Here is an 18192-nt window from a genome sequence, read left to right as displayed (position 1 = left end):
GGGACAAGGATTCGCCGCTATCCGGAGGCCACCCGCTGTGGCCCAGAGCTGGGAGAGTAGGCAAGAAGCAGAAACTAGGATAAATGCTTCCCGGGACCTCTGCAATCACTCACCCATCGGCAGCTTGTAGGTTTCCTTGGAGAGGTTCGTGGATCAGCCGACCCGACCGCAGCGCCCGGACATCCGGGCCAAAGCCGCCTCGACGGCTCCGCCTCCTGGTAACCCGGGCGACCGCTCCGAAGCCCCGCCCCGCCTCGGGCTTCCGGGTCTCGGCTCGAAGGCCCCGCCCTTTAGGTGGCGCCGCGGCCTGGCCCTCTGGCGGAGAGGAGGCGGTTAGACCCGCGGCTAGACCCGCGGCTGGAACCGCGAGCGGCCCGGCAGTGGTCGATTCCCATCTGGACGCAGACGATGGCGAGCCCGCCGGCTGTGCCCCCGCTGCCTCCGCACGACCCGAGGACGCCGGCTCTGTCGGTGGTGGACATGCACACGGGCGGCGAGCCCCTGCGCATCGTGCTGGCTGGGTGTCCGGAGGTGGTCGGCCCCACGCTGCTGGCCAAGCAACGCTACATGCGCCAGCACCTCGACCACGTGCGGCGACGGCTCATGTTCGAGCCCCGGGGGCACCGGGACATGTACGGGGCTGTGCTGGTGCCGAGCGAGCTGCCTGACGCGCACCTGGGCGTCCTGTTCCTGCACAACGAGGGCTACAGTTCCATGTGCGGCCACGCGGTGCTGGCTCTGGGCCGGTTCGCGCTCGACTTCGGGCTGGTGCCAGCGCCCCCCGCCGGCGTCCGCGAGGCCCTGGTCAACATCCACTGCCCGTGCGGGCTGGTGGCCGCCTTCGTGGAGTGCGAGGGCGGCCGCAGTGGCGGCCCGGTGCGCTTCCACAGCGTCCCGGCCTTCGCGCTGGCCACAGGTAACCGGCGGGACCCTTCCGGCCCTGCAGCCCAGGACCCAACTAATTACACTGTCTCTCTGGGCTGGAACCCACGCAGCGCAACTAACCCACCCCACAAAGCCTTTACAATCACTAAAAAGGTAATTCTAAATAACTGCAAGTGTGTGTCAGCACCTTGCCCTTGCGAATTTGTATGGTGCATGCAATTTGATTACCCCGCAGATCTATCCGTCTGTGGCTTGGGGAGAGTCTTGAGGGGTACAGAATTCCGTGCTTCCCATACTCAGCGCCTCATTCTCCACTCGTCAGGCATTCCTAGAGATTTCACAGTTGGATAAGGCAAGGTCCACTAGGGTCAAGGGAAGTGCAAAGAACCGGGGCTCCAAGCTGGCTCAGAATATGATTGCTAGACACATTACACCCTGACAAGTTAGTAAACACGTTACTAAAAGTCATCTGTAAAAATTGCCTTCCCCAGTTCTTGGGGGAAGAATTAAATATTTTCGAGAAGATACAGATGTTGCTGGTCTAATTCTTTAAGAACAGGTACAGACATTGTCTGGGTCCAAATCCTGACACCCCCTTAAAGCTATGCAAACTTAGTCAAATTACTGACCCCCTCCGTGTCCATTGTATCTTCATTTGTTATCTCACTGAGGTTTTTTTGAGGATTTAATGAGAGTATGCAAGGTACTTAGAATTTTTAAAAAACATCTTCCTAGACATAGAAAGACTGCAGAATATATAGGGTTGCTAGTTATAGTTCTCGAGGTGTGCAGAGCCTTTAAAAGGCTTTGGTGGGTTCTCTAGTACAGAGCCTGTATGTCATGTAAAACAGTGTCTGTAACTATTCATCCTTAACAAAGAGGGAGATTGCTACAAATTCCATCAGCGAAGGCTGAATTCTATCAAGATGCTTTAGTAGTCTGACTGGAAGTGAGCTGGGAGCTAATTTAGTCAATCCAGCAATAGGGTTATCGTTCCTTCAAAGTCTTCCAGCTGTGCAAATCATTCTGTTAATTTGATCTTGATCCTCCTCGTGGATTTGGGTTCCAGTTTAGCCTGATTATAAATGTTATGAATGATGCAGTAATAGCCCAGGTGTTTGAGAGTCTTAGAATACCTCAGGCAGCTGAAACACACAAGTTGATAAAGAATGCCACTGGGCAAACTGATGCCAGTTTCCCAGAAAGAATTGGTGTCACGTCCGGATTGGGAGGGAACTTGAGGGAGACAGGAATTTATGTTAGGATTGCATCTTTAAAAACCTCAGCAGTTAACTAGCTTGGCTACCTGATTTCCCCTTAGGCCACCCCAGCAGCAGATTAGAAGCACTCTAGATTTTGTGGGAAATGACAGGTGGCAGCAGGATCACCAACTACGTACATCATAGTTTGGGGTTGGTTAGGGCAGGGGCAGCCAACCCCACAAGCACAGTAGTTCCTGAAAGCATCACTGCGTGACCATAATATAATCAGTGGGCATTAATGGTCACTTTGAGCCATTAAGAAAATGAAATCCTTAAACTCCCTACTTTGAAAATTGCGTAAAAGGCAGATGGATAGTGTCCAAGATCACGGCTCTGCCCCTCCCCATCTCTGTGACCTTGTGGAAGGGATTCCATGCCTCAATGTCATCTATAAAGTGAGGATGACAACAGTCCCTACCTCAGGATTGCTGAGTTCATCTCCACTCCACCCAGCTAAAATGAAGACTCTTTAGTTTTATTCACTGTGTTTAAGTGCTAGAACAGTACACAGTCAATGAATATTGTGTGAATAAATGAAATTCAGAGAAGAATATGCTGATTGGCAAATGTAAACATCTGTCCTCTTAAGAGCCCTATTCCAGTTGGAAGTTAAACTTTTGGCTTTAATATTAAAATTTATTGTATTCCTAATCTGTGCCCACTATTCCCCACACGTTATCACATGGAATTCTCAAAACAATCCCTTTAGGATGGAAACAGCAATTCCATTTTATGCATGAGGACTTCAAAGCCACACTTAGCTTTCCCCATTCTGGCCGTCCCACATTTCCATCTATTTCCTGAGTCTCCTTTCATTAAACCTGCTTTTCATGTTGCATCAGCATCAAGATAAAGACATTTTTGATTCACTTTTGCTCTTAAGTTCCACAGGTGTGTTTTACTCCTTTGATTATAAACTTGCTCTGTTTTGACACATCATGTGTTAAAAGGGTCCTGTGGTTCTACTCTAACTGGTAGCCCCCTGGTATCTTTGTATGACTCACTGTGCAAACTCAGTAATACAAGAACTATTTTATTTTTCACAACTTAATTTCTGAATTTGAGACCCCTCTCTGCCCTGTTGGTTGACTTAGCCTCATCCTTCCACAGGCTGGCCCCTTTTTTGATATCTGCATGAGAGGCACCTACATTTTCCTTCATAGTTTTCACACATTCATGTCCCAGAATTTCCTCTCTCTCTGCCTCTATGATGTTTTCTAGAAAAGATCTTCAGAATAGTTAACAAAATATGTGTGTATGATTTAGGAAAAACATGGCATTCATGTTCTAAAACTTATACAAACCTCATTAACTTAAAAATAGAAAGATGTACTGAGCTAAAGGTCTATTATTAATTATGTGATGCATACTCATTTTGAAAATGGATTTTTGCTCCATTCCTTTTTACGATAGGAAAAAATACCCCCACCCCAACCCCCAGAAATACACATATATTTAAAATGCTGTGAATTTTATTGCTGAAATACTAAAACAAACTTATTTTCAAACATATCTTTTTTAGATTTCCTAGTGGATGTTCCCGGTCATGGAAAGGTGGTGGTGGACATTGCATATGGTGGCGCATTTTATGCGTTTGTTAGTGCTGAAAAGTTAGGACTTGATGTTTGTTCCACAAAGACAAGGGACCTCATGGATGCAGCAAGTGCAGTGACAGAAGCAGTGAAAGCTCAGGTCAGTACAGATGCTGCTATCATAGCAGATACCCTCCTCTGTGACATGGAGGGAATATAGATGACATGTCTATACAGAAAATTAAATACCTCTGAGTTCAAATTATCAGTAGTACTAAGAATAGGGCACTGGTTATAATCTTAGACTCTAGAGCAAGACTACCTGGGAGTTGTAGTTTTGCTACTTGTAGCTTTTATAACCTTGAACAAGTTACATAACTTCCATGTGCCTCAGTTTTCCTAGCTGTAAATGGAAATTATGAAATACCTGCTTCATAGGGAGTTGTAAGAATAAGTCAATATGTGTAAAGGACTTAAAATAGTGCCTAGCCATAGTAAATGTTCAATAAATGATAACTATTATTAACTTTAATAATACATAATAATAATATAATTTGTGGTTACTTAAACATAGAAAATGTATTATATAATATTCCACTAATTTGAAATGCTTTGATATATGTGGTCATTCTGCAAACCTTGAAAATAATGAATGTAAAATATAGCTTACAAAATAGATTTCATTAAATCTGCTCAGACTTTCTCTTATTTCACAGAGAACATTAATTCCTAGTTAGTGAATTTTTCCTATATTGCTAAGAAGTTACTTAAATAACCACTCAAGTAACTCTAGTTTGGCTTGGGAGAACTATTGTTATAAAATCAGTTTAGATAATAAGTAATTCTAGAATATTCTTTCCTTTCTAGCACAAGTGTGCCTTTTTACCTAATTGGGACCTATATATAAAACTCAATTTTACCTAATTGGGATCTATATATAAAACTCATATATATATTTAAATGTTTTAGCATATGAGAATTTATCATTCTAAGTAAAAAATAACTTAGGAAAGATAGAATCTAATATACTTCTACTAATTATTTATGGGCCTATTTAACATATCTGAGGCTTTATTTTAACATAATAACTTAAATAACAAAATGAATATATACCATATTCCTGTTCTAAATTATCATTTTTCCAGGACTGTCAATACCAATAGGTAGAATTATTTTATCATAGTAACTTCTGAAACTCTGAATTCACATCCATTTTCTGTTCCAGTAAGGAGACAGCTAATAGTTTAACAATTTGACACAAAATAATTTGACCTTATTTTTAATAAAATCAAGAGAAAAAGGCATTGTTTTCTTAATAAAAGGAGTAATTTTGAAGTTCTCAAAGCTAGAACTTCTCACCAAGGTGGCAAGGGGTAGACTTTGAGGGAGGAAGGATTCTGAAAAAAATGTGAGTAGTTCTGTCAGTGATGAAGCAGGCAGTAGGACTACTTTGTGAACCGCTGATTATTCATACTGCTAATGCAGATTTAGGCAAAGGCCATTTGCCCAGGGGGGAGGGAGCTAAAGTAAATATAAAATAAATTCATCTTTGTCCTTTTAGCAAACATTTACCAAGGACTTATTGTATGTCGGACACCATGCTAGATGCTGGAGACCCAGAGGAAGAACAAACCCCACGACCTTCAAGGAGCTCAGTCTAGTGGGGGAAGCATCCGTGTGGGCAGTGTGATGTACTGGTGCTATTGTGGAGGTGGGGCATAGGGGCTTTAAGAGGTCAGAGAACAAAGATCCAATATACGGGCCTCTTTAACTGGGTTATAGATGGACTCTTTGGATTTTAAGAATCCAAATCTCTTCAACTGCTTTAAATGACAGGTAAGTGGTATTGGACTATACTAACTGTAAGGATACAATGGAAGTAAGGTTATAGTAATCTCAGCCAAGCTACCAGGCATTACAGGAATCCAGAAGTTAAACAACCAGACCTCCCAAGTTCAGGAAGCATTGCACATTTGGACCTGACCAAGCTTTACCACTGACGTGACCTAGCTACCCTGCCAGTGCTTGCTTCTCTCTGTGTGTACCTGCTGCTTTTTATGATACTGACTTCATCCTTTATAAGTCTTTTTTTACCCATCCAATTGTTTCTCTTACCTAATAGCTTCTGCATCCTTATACTTTTTGCTTGCTCATGGCCTCTGACAGTTCTTGTATCTATCAGTGGTATTAATTTCAGCTCTAGATACTCATTGCTTGCTTTTTCAACATTATCCCCTTCAAGTTCCTGAGGGTGAGAGTAGGATTGCCTTAACTCCTCCTGCTTGAGCAGCCATGGCTGGCCTGTGAATTGACCATCCTGGGGTCAATGCTGGGGTCAGTGGTTCAAAGAGTATGTGTTTTGGCAGGTATGTGTATAAAATAGGACTGTTCCTTTAGTAGAGGCTATGTGCAGGCTGACTTCCTTAGAAAGGGCTCAAAGTATAAGAATCATAACTTCCAACAAAACTATCTTTATTCATCTAGAGAAAAACATAATTTCTAGTATTTAGTGCTGTGACCCCAAAAATATTTTTTAAATGATAAAGATGGAAAAATTATGTCTAAGAGTACCCCTGTCTAAGAGTACCCCATATATGTTATTTAAAAGATAAGTTTGAATGAAAATATTTATTTTATGTGTGGTTGATAATTATTTTATTTACAGTTTAAAATTAATCATCCTGACAGCGAAGACCTTGCCTTTCTATATGGAACTATATTAACAGATGGAAAAGACGCTTATAGTGAGGAACCAACCACCAACATCTGTGTGTTTGCAGATGAACAGGTATTAAAACTGGAATTTTTATTTTTATTTATTTTTATTTTTATTTTTTTCTTGGCTGTGCTGCACAGCTTGTGGGATCTTAGTTCCCTGACCAGGGATTGAACCCTGGCCCCCGCAGTGAAAGCTCAGAGTCCTAACCACTGGACCGCCAGGGAATTCCAAACTGGAATTTTTAGGCACACAGCCAGGTAATATGGAACTAGAACACTGTGAACATCTCATCTTCATTTATTCCGCAACAGGTTGACAGAAGTCCTACCGGCTCAGGAGTGACAGCCCGAATTGCTCTGCAGTATCACAAAGGGCTTCTAGAACTGAACCAGACCAGAGCCTTTAAAAGCAGTGCAACCGGCTCAGTATTCACAGGGAAGGCTGTGAGGGTGAGTGGCACCCTTAGCTTCTCATTTGTAAGTATGTTACTTTTGAGACTGTGGAGACCTAAGGTGGGTGTTAGATAAGTTTCTTCACTTAGCTCTTAGAAGAGAATTTTAAGACAGGCCTGAAAAAACTTCCGTTCAGCTAGGATATTGGTTTTCAAAGTGTGGAAAGGACCTTGGGGTCCTATCCATGGGTCCACAAAATCAAAGATGTGTTCATAATAATACTGAGACGTTGCTTCCTTTTCACTTTCATTCTCTCACAAATGTACAGTGGAGTTCTCCCGGAGCTACGTGATGGGTGATATCCCAGCTGATTGAATGCAGAAGCAAATACGAGAATCTAGCTGCCTTTTGTTATGCCAGACATTAAAGAGATTTGCAAAAATGTAAAAAATGCCATATTTCTCATTAATTTTTTTTTTGTTTTGGCAGATATAGTTATTTTCACAAAAATTTGTTGTTTATGACAAAATGTAATTGGTTTATTATTTTTAAATGCATTAATGAACAAATATCTTTATTTTTTTTGAATTTTAGAATTTTATTTACTGTTTTTATACAGCAGGTTCTTAACAAATATCTTTAATTCCCAATATAGCAAATATTAATTGATATAACTGAAATAAACAAAAACTCTTTGTGGTCCTAAAATCTTTTAAAATTAAAGCATAGTTGATTTACAATATTGTGTTAGTTTCAGGTATACAACATAGTGTTTCAGTATTTTTGCAGATTATATTCCATGGTAGGTTATTATGAGATGTTGGGTATAATTCCCTGTGCTATACAGTATATCCTTGTTGCTTATCTATTCTATAGATAGTAGTTTGTATCTGTTAATCCCATACCCCTAATTTGTCCCTACTCTCTTTCCTTTCCCCTTTGGTAAGCACAAGTTTGTTTTCTATATCTGTGAGTATGTTTCTGTTTTGCATATACATTTATTTGTATTATTTTTTAGATTCTACAAATAAGTGATATCATATAGTATTTGTGTTTCTCTGTCTGACTTTCACTAAGCACAATATTCTCTCCATCCACATTAATAATAATAATAGCATCCATAATAATGGCATTATTTCACTGTTTTTTATGGCTGAGTAATATTCCAGTGTGTGTGTGTGTGTGTGTGTACCACATCTTTTTAATCCAATCATCTGTTGATGGACACTTGGGTTGCTTTCCCGTCTTGGCTCTTGTAAATAGTGCTTCTATGAACATTGGGGTGCATGCATGTTTTTGCATTAGTGTTTTCATTTTTTCAGATATATACCCAGGAGTAGAATTGCTGGATCATATGATAGTTCTATTTTTAATTTTTTGAGGAACCTCCATTTTGTCTTCCATAGTGGCTGCGCCAATTTACATCCCTACCAACAGTATAGGAGGGTTCCCTTTTCTCCACATCCTCACCACCATTTGTTATTTGTAGACTTTTTGATGATAGCCATGTTGATTGGTGTGAGGTGGTACCTCATTGTGGTTTTGATTTGCATTTCTCTAACGATTTCATGTGCCTGTTAGCCATTTGTATGTCTTCTTTGGAAAAATGTCTATTCAAGTCTTCTGCCCATTTTTTTAAAAGATTTTTTGATGTGGATCATTTTTTAAGTCTTTATTGAGTTTCTTACAATATTGCTTCTGTTTTATGTTTTGGTTTATTGGCCCTGAGGCATGTGGGATCTTAGCTCCCCGACCAGGGATCAATCCCACACCCCCTGCATTGGAAGGCAAAGTCTTAACCACTGGACGACCAGGGAAGTCCCTTCTGCCCATTTTTTGATTGGATTGTTTGGTTTTTTTGATATTGAATTGTATGAGCTATTTGTACATTTTGGAAATTAAGCCCTTGTTGGTCACATCATTTGCAAGTATTTTCTCCCATTCCATAGGTTGTCTATTTGTTTTATTGGTGGTTTCCTTTGCTGTGCAAAAGCCTTTAAGTTTAATTAGGCCCTATTTGTTTATTTTTGCTTTTATTTCTTTTGCCTTAGGAGACAGATCCAAGCAAATATTGCTACTACTTATGTCAAAGAGTGCCTATGTTCTCTTCTTCCAGATTTCCCAGCACTACTTATTGAAGAGACTGTCTTTTCTCCATTGTATATTCTTGCCTCCTTTGTCGTTTAATGACTATAGGTGTGTGGCTTTGTTTCTGGGCTCTCTATTCTGTTCCATTGATTTATTTGTCTGTTTTTCTGCCAATACCATGCTGTTTTGATTACTATAGCTTCGTAGTATAGTCCAAAGTCTGGGAGGGTTATACCTCCAGCTTCATTCTTTTTTCTCAGGATTGCTTTGGCAGTTTGGGGGCTTTTATGGTTCCATATATATTTTAGGATTCTTTGTTCTGGTTCTGTGAAAAATGGCCTGGGTATTTTGATAGAGGTTGCATTAAATCTGTAGATTGCTTTGGGTAGTATGGCCATTTTAATAATATTATTTCTTCCAATCCAAGAGCATGGAATATCTTTTCATTTGTTTAAATCATCTTCAGTTTCCTTCATCAGTGTTTTATAGTTTTCAGCATATAGGTCTTTCACCTCCTTGGTTAAGTTTATTCCTAGGTATTATTTTTTTGACCTGATTTTAAATGGGATTGTTTTTTACTTTCTGATATTTCATTATTGGTGTTTAGAAACGTGACCGATTTTTGTATATTAATCTTGTATCCTGCAACCTTGGTGAATTTATTTATTAGTTCTAATAGTTTTAGAGTGGAGACTTTAGGGTTCACTATATAGAGTATCATGTCATCTGCAAATAGTGACAGTTTTACCTCTTCCTTCCCAATATGGATAACTTTTATTTCTTTTTCTTGTCTGATTGCTATGGCTAGGATTTCCAATACTAGGTTAAATAGAAGTGGTGAAAGTGGGCATCCTTGTCTAGTTCCTAAATTTAGTGGGAAGGCTTTCAGCTTTTCACCATTGAGTATTATACTAGCTGTGGGTTTGTCATAAATGACCCTTATTATGTTGAGATATGTTCTCGCTATACCCACTTTGATGAGAGTTTTTAATCATGAATGGATGTTGAATTTTGTTGAATGCTTTTTCTGCATCTGTTGAGATGATTATGTGGTTTTTGTCTTTCCTTTTGTTAATGTAGTATATCACATTGATCGATTTGTATATGTTGAACCATCCTTGTGACCCTGGTATAAATCCAGCTTGATTTGTATATGTTGAACCATCCTTGTGACCCTGGTATAAATCCAGTGTATGATCCTTTTTATATATTCTTGGATTTGGTTTGCTAATATTTTGTTGAGGATTTTTGCATCTATATTCATCAAAGATATTGGCCTGTAATTTTCTTTTTTAAGTGTCTTTGTCTGGTTTTGGTATCAGGGTAATGGTGGGTGAGGTCCTCAAATCTTAGGGTATAAAGGGATCCTGAGACCAAAATGTTTGAGAACCATTAAATTAGGGTTTGGAAGTTTTTTGTTTTTATTCTATAGGAATGTTCCATTTTATATAATAAGATGTGAAAGTCCTGAAAAGTTGTGGAAAGTATTTTTGTAATGGAATCAAATTATAAATGAGCTAACAGCTAATTAATGAATTTACTCATAGTAGTAAGTAAAATCTACTGTAGTATGATTAAATTGCATCTAATAAGTGAATCTACTCACAAAGAGTCCTTTAATATAGCAGATAACTTATCCTAATAAAGACTTTTATATCCTAATGTAGCTGTTTTTAAAGTTTGTTCTTTTCTGAATATAGAATTTGCTTTAAGTTAGGGATTCATATATAATACGCTGATCTTATGGGATACCAAACCATTTATGTTATATGCAAAAACTTGGAATACGTTATCTTCAAGTCTGAGACTCAAGACAAAATAATAATCGACAACATTTATTGGGTGCTTGACTATGTGTCAGTTTCCAAGCTAAGCACTTCACATATACCGTCTCTTTTAATTCTCCCAAGAATCCTCTGAGGTCAGTAATGTTATCATCCTTTTTTCACAAGTGATAAAATGGAGAATTAGAGTTTAGATAATTTGCCATAGGTCAAACAGACAGGTAACAGAGCCAGGCTATGCATGTGGCTCCCTCTGAGCAGAGCCTGTACTGTTAACCACCATATTTTCTTGCTCTTAGGCAAACATTTAATGCAGATGGGCAGTTTCACCCACGTGAGAGTGAATTCAACTCTCAACCACCCAGTAATGATGACTCCCAAAGCTTCATCCCTACCACGCTTACCTGTGCCTCTCTCCTGAGTCTGACACTGTCCACTAAACTCATCTCAAGATGATTGTCCCAGAGATATCTCCAACTCAACTTGTTTACAAGTTCTCCCTTCCTAAATGTGTTCTTCCTGTCTCATTCCCCATCTCAGCTAATGGTGGCGCCAGCTTCACTTCCAAGCTAGAAACTATGGTCATATTAACTCATCTCTATTCCTCACCTCCTACGTACATCAGTCCCCAGGTCTATCAATTCTGCCTCCAAAGTATCTCTATATTTTGTTCTCCATTCTCTAAAAACTGCCCTCCTGTCTCTAGATTTAATTGATGAATTAAGGTTACCTCTTAACAGATTGCTGGGTTTCTAGTCTCTCTCCTCTCCAATTTGTTCCCTACTTTACAGCTAAACTAAATCAAAAACACAAATCCAGTCACTTACCTTAAAAACCTCCCATTGCCTATATGATTAACTCTTGGGTTCTCTTTAAAATGATAAAAACTGAGAATACAACTTTTAGGCTAGATAAACTATGAGGGCAGTATCTTGATATTCTCCTATCACCTTCTTTTTTCAGGAAGTAAAATGTGGTGATTTTAAAGCTGTTATAGTGGAAGTATCTGGACAAGCCCATTACACAGGTACAGCAAGCTTTATAGTAGAAGATGATGACCCATTGAGGGATGGATTTCTTCTCAAATGACTTATATGACTTTTAAGGGCTTTCTTTAAATTGTTATCATACGTAATTTCTCTCTGAATTACTTGGAAAACTGTATCCAAATTGTACATGTAAGCCAACTAACATTCTTCTTAAAATAATACACTGTGGTTAAATATAAAGTCATTATTCCTCATATTTATACATGTGTATTGGTATAAATATTGCTTATAGAATACAAAATGCAGAATACTTTTCTAATTATTAACATATCAGGTAAAATTAAAACCTTAGTTCTTGTTACTTTTAAATATTCCTCTGTGGTAATTACTATAATATTCTGTTTTAAATGCTCTTTGAATAATAGCTTCAATTGTAGCCCTCACAGCAATGAGTCTTACAAGTTCATTATTTTAGTCTTCCAGTTTTTGAGTAAAATAATGCCCTCTCTCTAAGCAGCATGCAAGGGAGACAGCTTATTATAAAGTCCTCAACACATAGCAGTCATAAACTGGGGAGGAATGGGGTGGTCAGCTTCTTTGGGTGAGAGTTGTTGTAGCTGCTGCAGGGATGTCCTCTGTGCTGCAGAGCCCAGCTCCTATACCCGTAAACTCGTGAGAGAAGATCAAGAATCAGGCTTTTGATATATCTTTAACACTGTTATAAAAGGGGTTGTTTATTGCATTACTGAAGTATAGGTACACAGTAGGAGTCAATCAATAAATATCTACAGTGGAGCAAGTCACATACTCTGCCAACTACATGCCAGGTAATTTAAAACATGAAGGACATGTTAACTATTGGCATTCTTGCTAGTTAATTGTGAACCTGTTAAAAAATAAAATATGATCATTATCAGTCATTATAAAATGAAGTATTAAAAATTATTCACCATGTGATTTTCTCAATATTCAGTAGACTTTTTTTCTGGTGGGTGGGGGGTATTTTCTCAGTTTATTTTAGATTCATTGTTTTGACCTTAATTTGTGCTCTGAACTCTGTCAACCTTGAATCAGTAGACTCTTTTTTGAGGTAAGCAATAGTATTTTTTTTTGAGCATACAATGAAGTAATTAATTCATTTCAACTGGCTGTATCATCCAGCAAGTCTGTGTAGACCCAGTTATTAGGTCTCTGATTGAATTACCTGACCAAAAGGAAGGCTATAAAGTTAATGTTCTTGATTTCCCTATTAAATACACAAAAACTAATGTTTTCCATTCATTATCTCTTAAAATCTGTGGTAAAAAATTCACTTACCTCCAAAAAATAACACTAAATATGACCAAGAAATTTTCTACAGATCAGGGAGATTTGCTGTACTTTATTTTAATAGAAATAGAGCCACTATTTGCTCTCTAAATTTCACAAGTCACATTAATTTGAAGAAAAAAAGACACATAGATTGTTTAGAAGTTTATAGCATTTTGTAATGTGCACACACATCTCCCCTGATCTAACGAGGTACACTGTGAAATTTGATTATTATTCTATGGCTACCGAGGGTGGGGAGTATTTTATCACTGACATTCTTTAGAATTGTTAGCACGTGGTGATAACAAAATTGCGGACTGACAGTCAGTTTTATTATTGTTTCAAAATTCTCTACAGACAGTGCACCCCCTGATCAACTGCACCCAGGCCGGCACTCCCTCTGCCCACCCATGGTATGCCACTGCTTTTGTCTCATTCATGAATATGAGAGAAATGCAAGCCAGAAGTGTCAACTAACTCCCTCAGGTCGCATTTAAGGCTGTCAGTCTAGGGCTTCTGACCCCAAGTCCAGTATTTTCCTGCTACACTTCCTCTGCCTCTAAGACAGGACAGCCAGAACTTGTTCTATGATACTTTAACAAATATGTTATGTTTCTTGAACATTGAAAACTAGATACTGCTTAAATCTTCCTAAATTGTAATCCAAACCAGAGCCAAACCCTTGCAATAATATTCATTCCTTCTATATTTCACCATGTCTCCCATGGAGTCAAAACCACTAGGGAGGGCTTCCCTGGTGGCGCAGCGGTTGAGAGTTCGCCTGCCGATGCAGGGGACACGGGTTCGTGCCCCGGTCCGGGAAGATCCCGCATGCCGCGGAGCGGCTGGGCCCGTGAGCCATGGCCGCTGAGCCTGCGCATCCGGAGCCTGTGCTCCGCAACGGGAGAGGCCACAACAGTGAGAGGCCCGCGTACCGCAAAAAAAAAAAAAAAAAAAACCACTAGGGAAATCAACAGCTGTTCCTCTCACCTCCAAGTGTCTAATCAGTCACTAAGCCCTGTTGATTCTACCTTCTGAATAGTGCTCACAGCTATCCCTTCCCATCCTTGCTAAGGGTCTTGTCTCATCACTAACCTCTTTCAGGCAACCTCCTTCCCCTCATTGGTTCCTTCCTCTAAGGTCTTATCGAGTATCATCATAAACAAAATGAAACAAACACCCCTTGTCCACCTTCCCTCTTCAGCCTGCTGTCTGTCGCCCCTATTTCCTTCCCTTTGCAGTCAAGCTCCTAGATTCCTTACTCTCTTCTCAATGGGTACATTTTCTCATCTTCCATTTGCTACTCAACTATTGCAGTCTGGTTTCACCCTCATTACTCATTGGAAACTATGCTTGATCTAACGGCCAGACTTAATGGTCACCCAAGGGTTTATGCAATCCATGGTGGATGCTGCTTCTTGCTTCTTGCAGGCAAGTGTGGTACATTTTAGAGCACCAACCTCTACTCCCTTGGTGCAGAGCTCAGACACAGAGCCATCCACTGAGGTTCTCAAGACCATAGGTTAGTACTCAGGCCCCATTAGTACCCATCGGGTGCTGCAGTTGTGTGGGCCCAGGTCCATCTCCTCTTCACCATGCACTTGCAAATCTTTTTGCTCCAGGTCCTCTAGACTCCGTAAGAGTTGGGGCACCCTCCTCTTCGTCCCTCAAATTCCACAATTTCCGTACCATCCCTCCTTAGGACAGTGCCTCTCACACTTCAATGTAGGTGTGAATTACCCAGGGATCTTAGAATGCAGATTCTCATTTCCTAGGCATGGGGTGGGGCATTTCTAACAAGCACCCAGCTGATGCTGGTACTGCTGGTAGGAGGACTGCAGTTTTAACCAATCGATTTTAATTCCCTATTTGGGCCCAGGCTTTACAGGTGAGTCTCCCCTACCTGGAAACTTCTCCTCTTAGCTCTGAGACACATAAGAAGCCTGCTACCTCCCTACCTGGAGGTGAAGAATAGAGCTGACCTCATCATCACAGCAACTCTTCTGAGAGGAGGCTGAGAAACTTACATTCTCCTCTTCTGAAAAGCAAAAGTAAAACAAAGCACCCCGAAACACAGGACAGCTGATTTCTCAGTTGGCCAAATATGCCTCATTAAATACATCACTCACCTGCTTAGCTTTTCTCCCTTTACCTGCTTCTTAATTTTTGCTACTCCCTAGCATTCCACCCATGGTTCCTTTCTCTCTTCGCTCAGTACTCTGTTCCTAAGTCGTCATATTCATGCCCGCGTTTTTCTCTCTTGTAGAGAGGCTGACATCTCCCAAGTCCCTAAATCCTAAGCTCCAGAGCCATACTGCAGATTCACTACTTGGTGGACAAAGCAGACTCATCTGCCCCTAGAATGTGCCCCTCCTCCCGTATTCCCTAATTTGATCAATGGTACCACCATCCATCGAGCCAGGAACTTGGGATCTATCCTTGGCTCCTTTTTCATGCCCTTTTGTCCTGTCTGTTGATGCTCTGAGGTGGATGTCTGTGGATTTGGCCGGCATCATTCCTTTTCCCTTCTTTTATCAACAACACTCTCCTTTTCCTTTGGGAAACCATCCATCCCCTTGCACATAGCCTTGATGGGGCTTCCAGACAAGGGGTACTCCAATCAGACTCTCTCCTCTAAGACCTGGGATCTTGAGAGAAATGACATAAGGTCTGAAAAATGGTTGAAGCAGACTTATTCCTATAGAGCCCTAAAGAGATCACCCTCAGTTCCTTTCTGATATCTCTACCTGTAGAGCTGCCCTGACTTCTCTTTTTCTTGGGGTTGGCTGTTAGACTATCCTTTTGAACTCCCCCTGTCCTTCCAGTAAATTCTGCTTTTGCTTAAATGAGACAGTGCCCTCAATGTATTGTTTATATCCAAAGACTCTAATCCATATACTGCCTCCTTCTTCACTGTAAATGCCTTAGTTCAGACTCTTTCATTTCTCCCCTGGGCTACTACAATGCCTTTTCTTTTACCTTTTTTTCCCCAAATCTATTTATTCATTTATTTTTATTCATCTATTTTTGGCTGCGTTGGGTCTTCACCGCCGCACGCGGGCTTTCTCTAGCTGCGAGGAGTGGGGGCCACTCTTCGTTGTGGTGTGCAGGCTTCTCATTGCGGTGGCTTCTCTGTGGCAGAGCACAGGCTCTAGGCGCGCAGGCCTCAGCAGTTGTGGCATGCGGGCTTAGCAGCTGTGGCTCGCGGGCTCCAGAGCACAGGCTCAGTAGTTGTGGTGCACGGGCATAGTTGCTCCACAGCATGTGGGATCCTCCTGGACCAGGGCTCGAACCCGCGTCCCCTGCAGTGGCAGGCGAACTCCCAACCACTGCGCCACCAGGGAAGTCCCGCAATGCCTTTTCTTAACTGGTCTCTCAGTTGCCAGATTCTCTTCCTACAGTCCTTATATTTTTAAACAACATTTATGACGTTGTAGTATATTTGTGTTTGCCTAAAACTGTAAGGTCTTTGGGCTAGGACCCTTATTTGTTGTTTCTGAAAACCTAACTACACTAATCTGTTACATATTTTTGGCTTAGTTCCGCGGTTTTCAGCTGAGGTCGGTCCCCCTCTCCCCCTGAACACTCGGCAATGTCTGAAGACAGTTTTAGTTGTCACTACTGCCATCTCGCGGGTAGAGGCTAGGGTTACTGTTAAACATCCTACAGTGCCTAGGATAGCCTCCACAACAGAGAATTACCTGGCTCAAAATGTCAATAATGCTGAGACCGAGAAACCCAGTCTTATTTTACCACCTTAAATGAACTTATACTGTAAGTTTCCAGTAGTATATTTTTCCTCACTAAAATAAGTGCCCAAAACACTACTATTGTTGATCCTAAGACCTGAAAGTATATTAGTCATTCTTGAGATCAGTGTTTCTCAAACGAGCATCAGAATCACTTGCAGGGCTCGTGGCTGGGCTCCATCCCCAGAGTTTCAGATTCAGTAGATTTGGGGTGTGGCCTGGGAATCTGCATTCCTAACAAGTTCCCAGGTCATGCTGATGCTGCTGGTCCAGGGTCCACACTTTGTAGACCACTGCTTTAGAGAACCTAAGGGTTTATCACAGTTTCCCTCATTAGAGGCCATGCCCAGAAACTTGAGATGCAGTTTCCCTGGGAAGGCTGGCCCTTCCTGAACCTGTATCTTCCCGCCAGATACCTGGAGCTGCATCTGTGGCGACTGCTTGGCTGGCAGCACCTTAAACTCAAAACATACCACATTCCAGAGAACTGATGAAGGCTGCCAGCAGGGCAAGGAACCAGTGACTCTCCCCTCTTCCCTGACACGTGTGAGAGAGTAATGGTCCTGGGGTCCAGGTCCTTGAAAACAAGATGACATCCTGCCTCCAGGATCCATATTCTAGCTCCTCAAAGCACCTGTATCAGAATCACCTTTGGGGTTTAGATTCATGGGCCCATCCTCAGTACTCCTGGGAGTCAGCCAGCCAATGTGCATTTTAATAAGCTTATTACATCAGTGGTTCTCAAAGTGTGGTCCTTGGACCAGCAATATCATCACCACCCAGCAACTTGTTAGAAATGCATATTCTCGGACAAGACCCCAGATCTACTGAATCTGAACACCTGGGGTTGGGCCCAGTCAACTGTGTTTTAACAAGCCCTAGGTGATTCTGTTGCATGCTCAAGTTTGAGAACACCTGGTTTAACTTTTTCTGCTCTCTCAGGTTTAAGATCTCCGAATTTCGATTGTTTTCCACTTCAGGTTCTAGATTCCTTTCCTACCTGTAGATGCCAGAAACACCCACAGGAAGCAAAGCAACCCCCGCCTCGCCCCCCGCCTCTCTGTAGGACACGTGTATCCAAGAGAGCTTGAGAGTGAACCCTTGTTGAATTTGGCCATCTGTGTGAGGACCAGTCCCGCTTTATCTGATCAGGCTGGGCAGTGGTCCCTGAGGAGGTCGACCTGGCACTCTCTGAAGCCCACCTCCCTGGCCGCATAACCTCGGGGAGAGGTGACATCCTGGACCGACTTTTCTGAGGGTACTCGGCCGGCGTCCCGCCCCGCGCTCTCGCGTAAACACGCGGTTTCCTTGGCAACGCCTGGACCGCACGTCAAAAGCTCCGCGGGTCGTGGGCTACGGTCAACCCTCCGGCCGAGCGCAACTCCAGGCAGAGGCCCCTGACCCCGGCCCCGAGCCACCTCGGGCTTGCGGCCGCCTCCCCCGGTGCGGGATGAGCAGACCCGCGGCCGCCGCGGGGCCCC

General features: G+C 41.7%; 1 protein-coding gene across 2 annotated transcripts; it reads left to right on the top strand.

Annotated features, from left to right (window-relative positions):
* Positions 1–408: 408 nt before the first annotated feature.
* Positions 409–11751, top strand: L3HYPDH (trans-L-3-hydroxyproline dehydratase; the record flags this gene model as incomplete). 2 transcript variants are annotated; one of them, XM_079699547.1, is made up of 5 exons in its annotated part: positions 409–916; positions 3670–3839; positions 6345–6467; positions 6710–6847; positions 11626–11751. In XM_079699547.1, the coding sequence occupies 5 exons, from the start codon at positions 409–411 to the stop codon at positions 11749–11751; spliced, it is 1065 nt and encodes a 354-aa protein (XP_079555673.1). The 2 variants fall into 2 exon arrangements, with proteins under 2 accessions (XP_079555673.1, XP_079555672.1); XM_079699546.1 differs by having other exon boundaries at positions 6710–6874.
* Between the last annotated feature and the right edge of the window lie 6441 nt (positions 11752–18192).

The sequence above is a fragment of the Hyperoodon ampullatus genome (genome assembly GCF_949752795.1).
Source record: "Hyperoodon ampullatus genome assembly, chromosome: 3".
In the NCBI taxonomy this organism is placed as follows: Eukaryota; Metazoa; Chordata; class Mammalia; order Artiodactyla; family Ziphiidae; genus Hyperoodon; species Hyperoodon ampullatus.
This window is presented reverse-complemented; position numbering and strand designations above follow the sequence as displayed.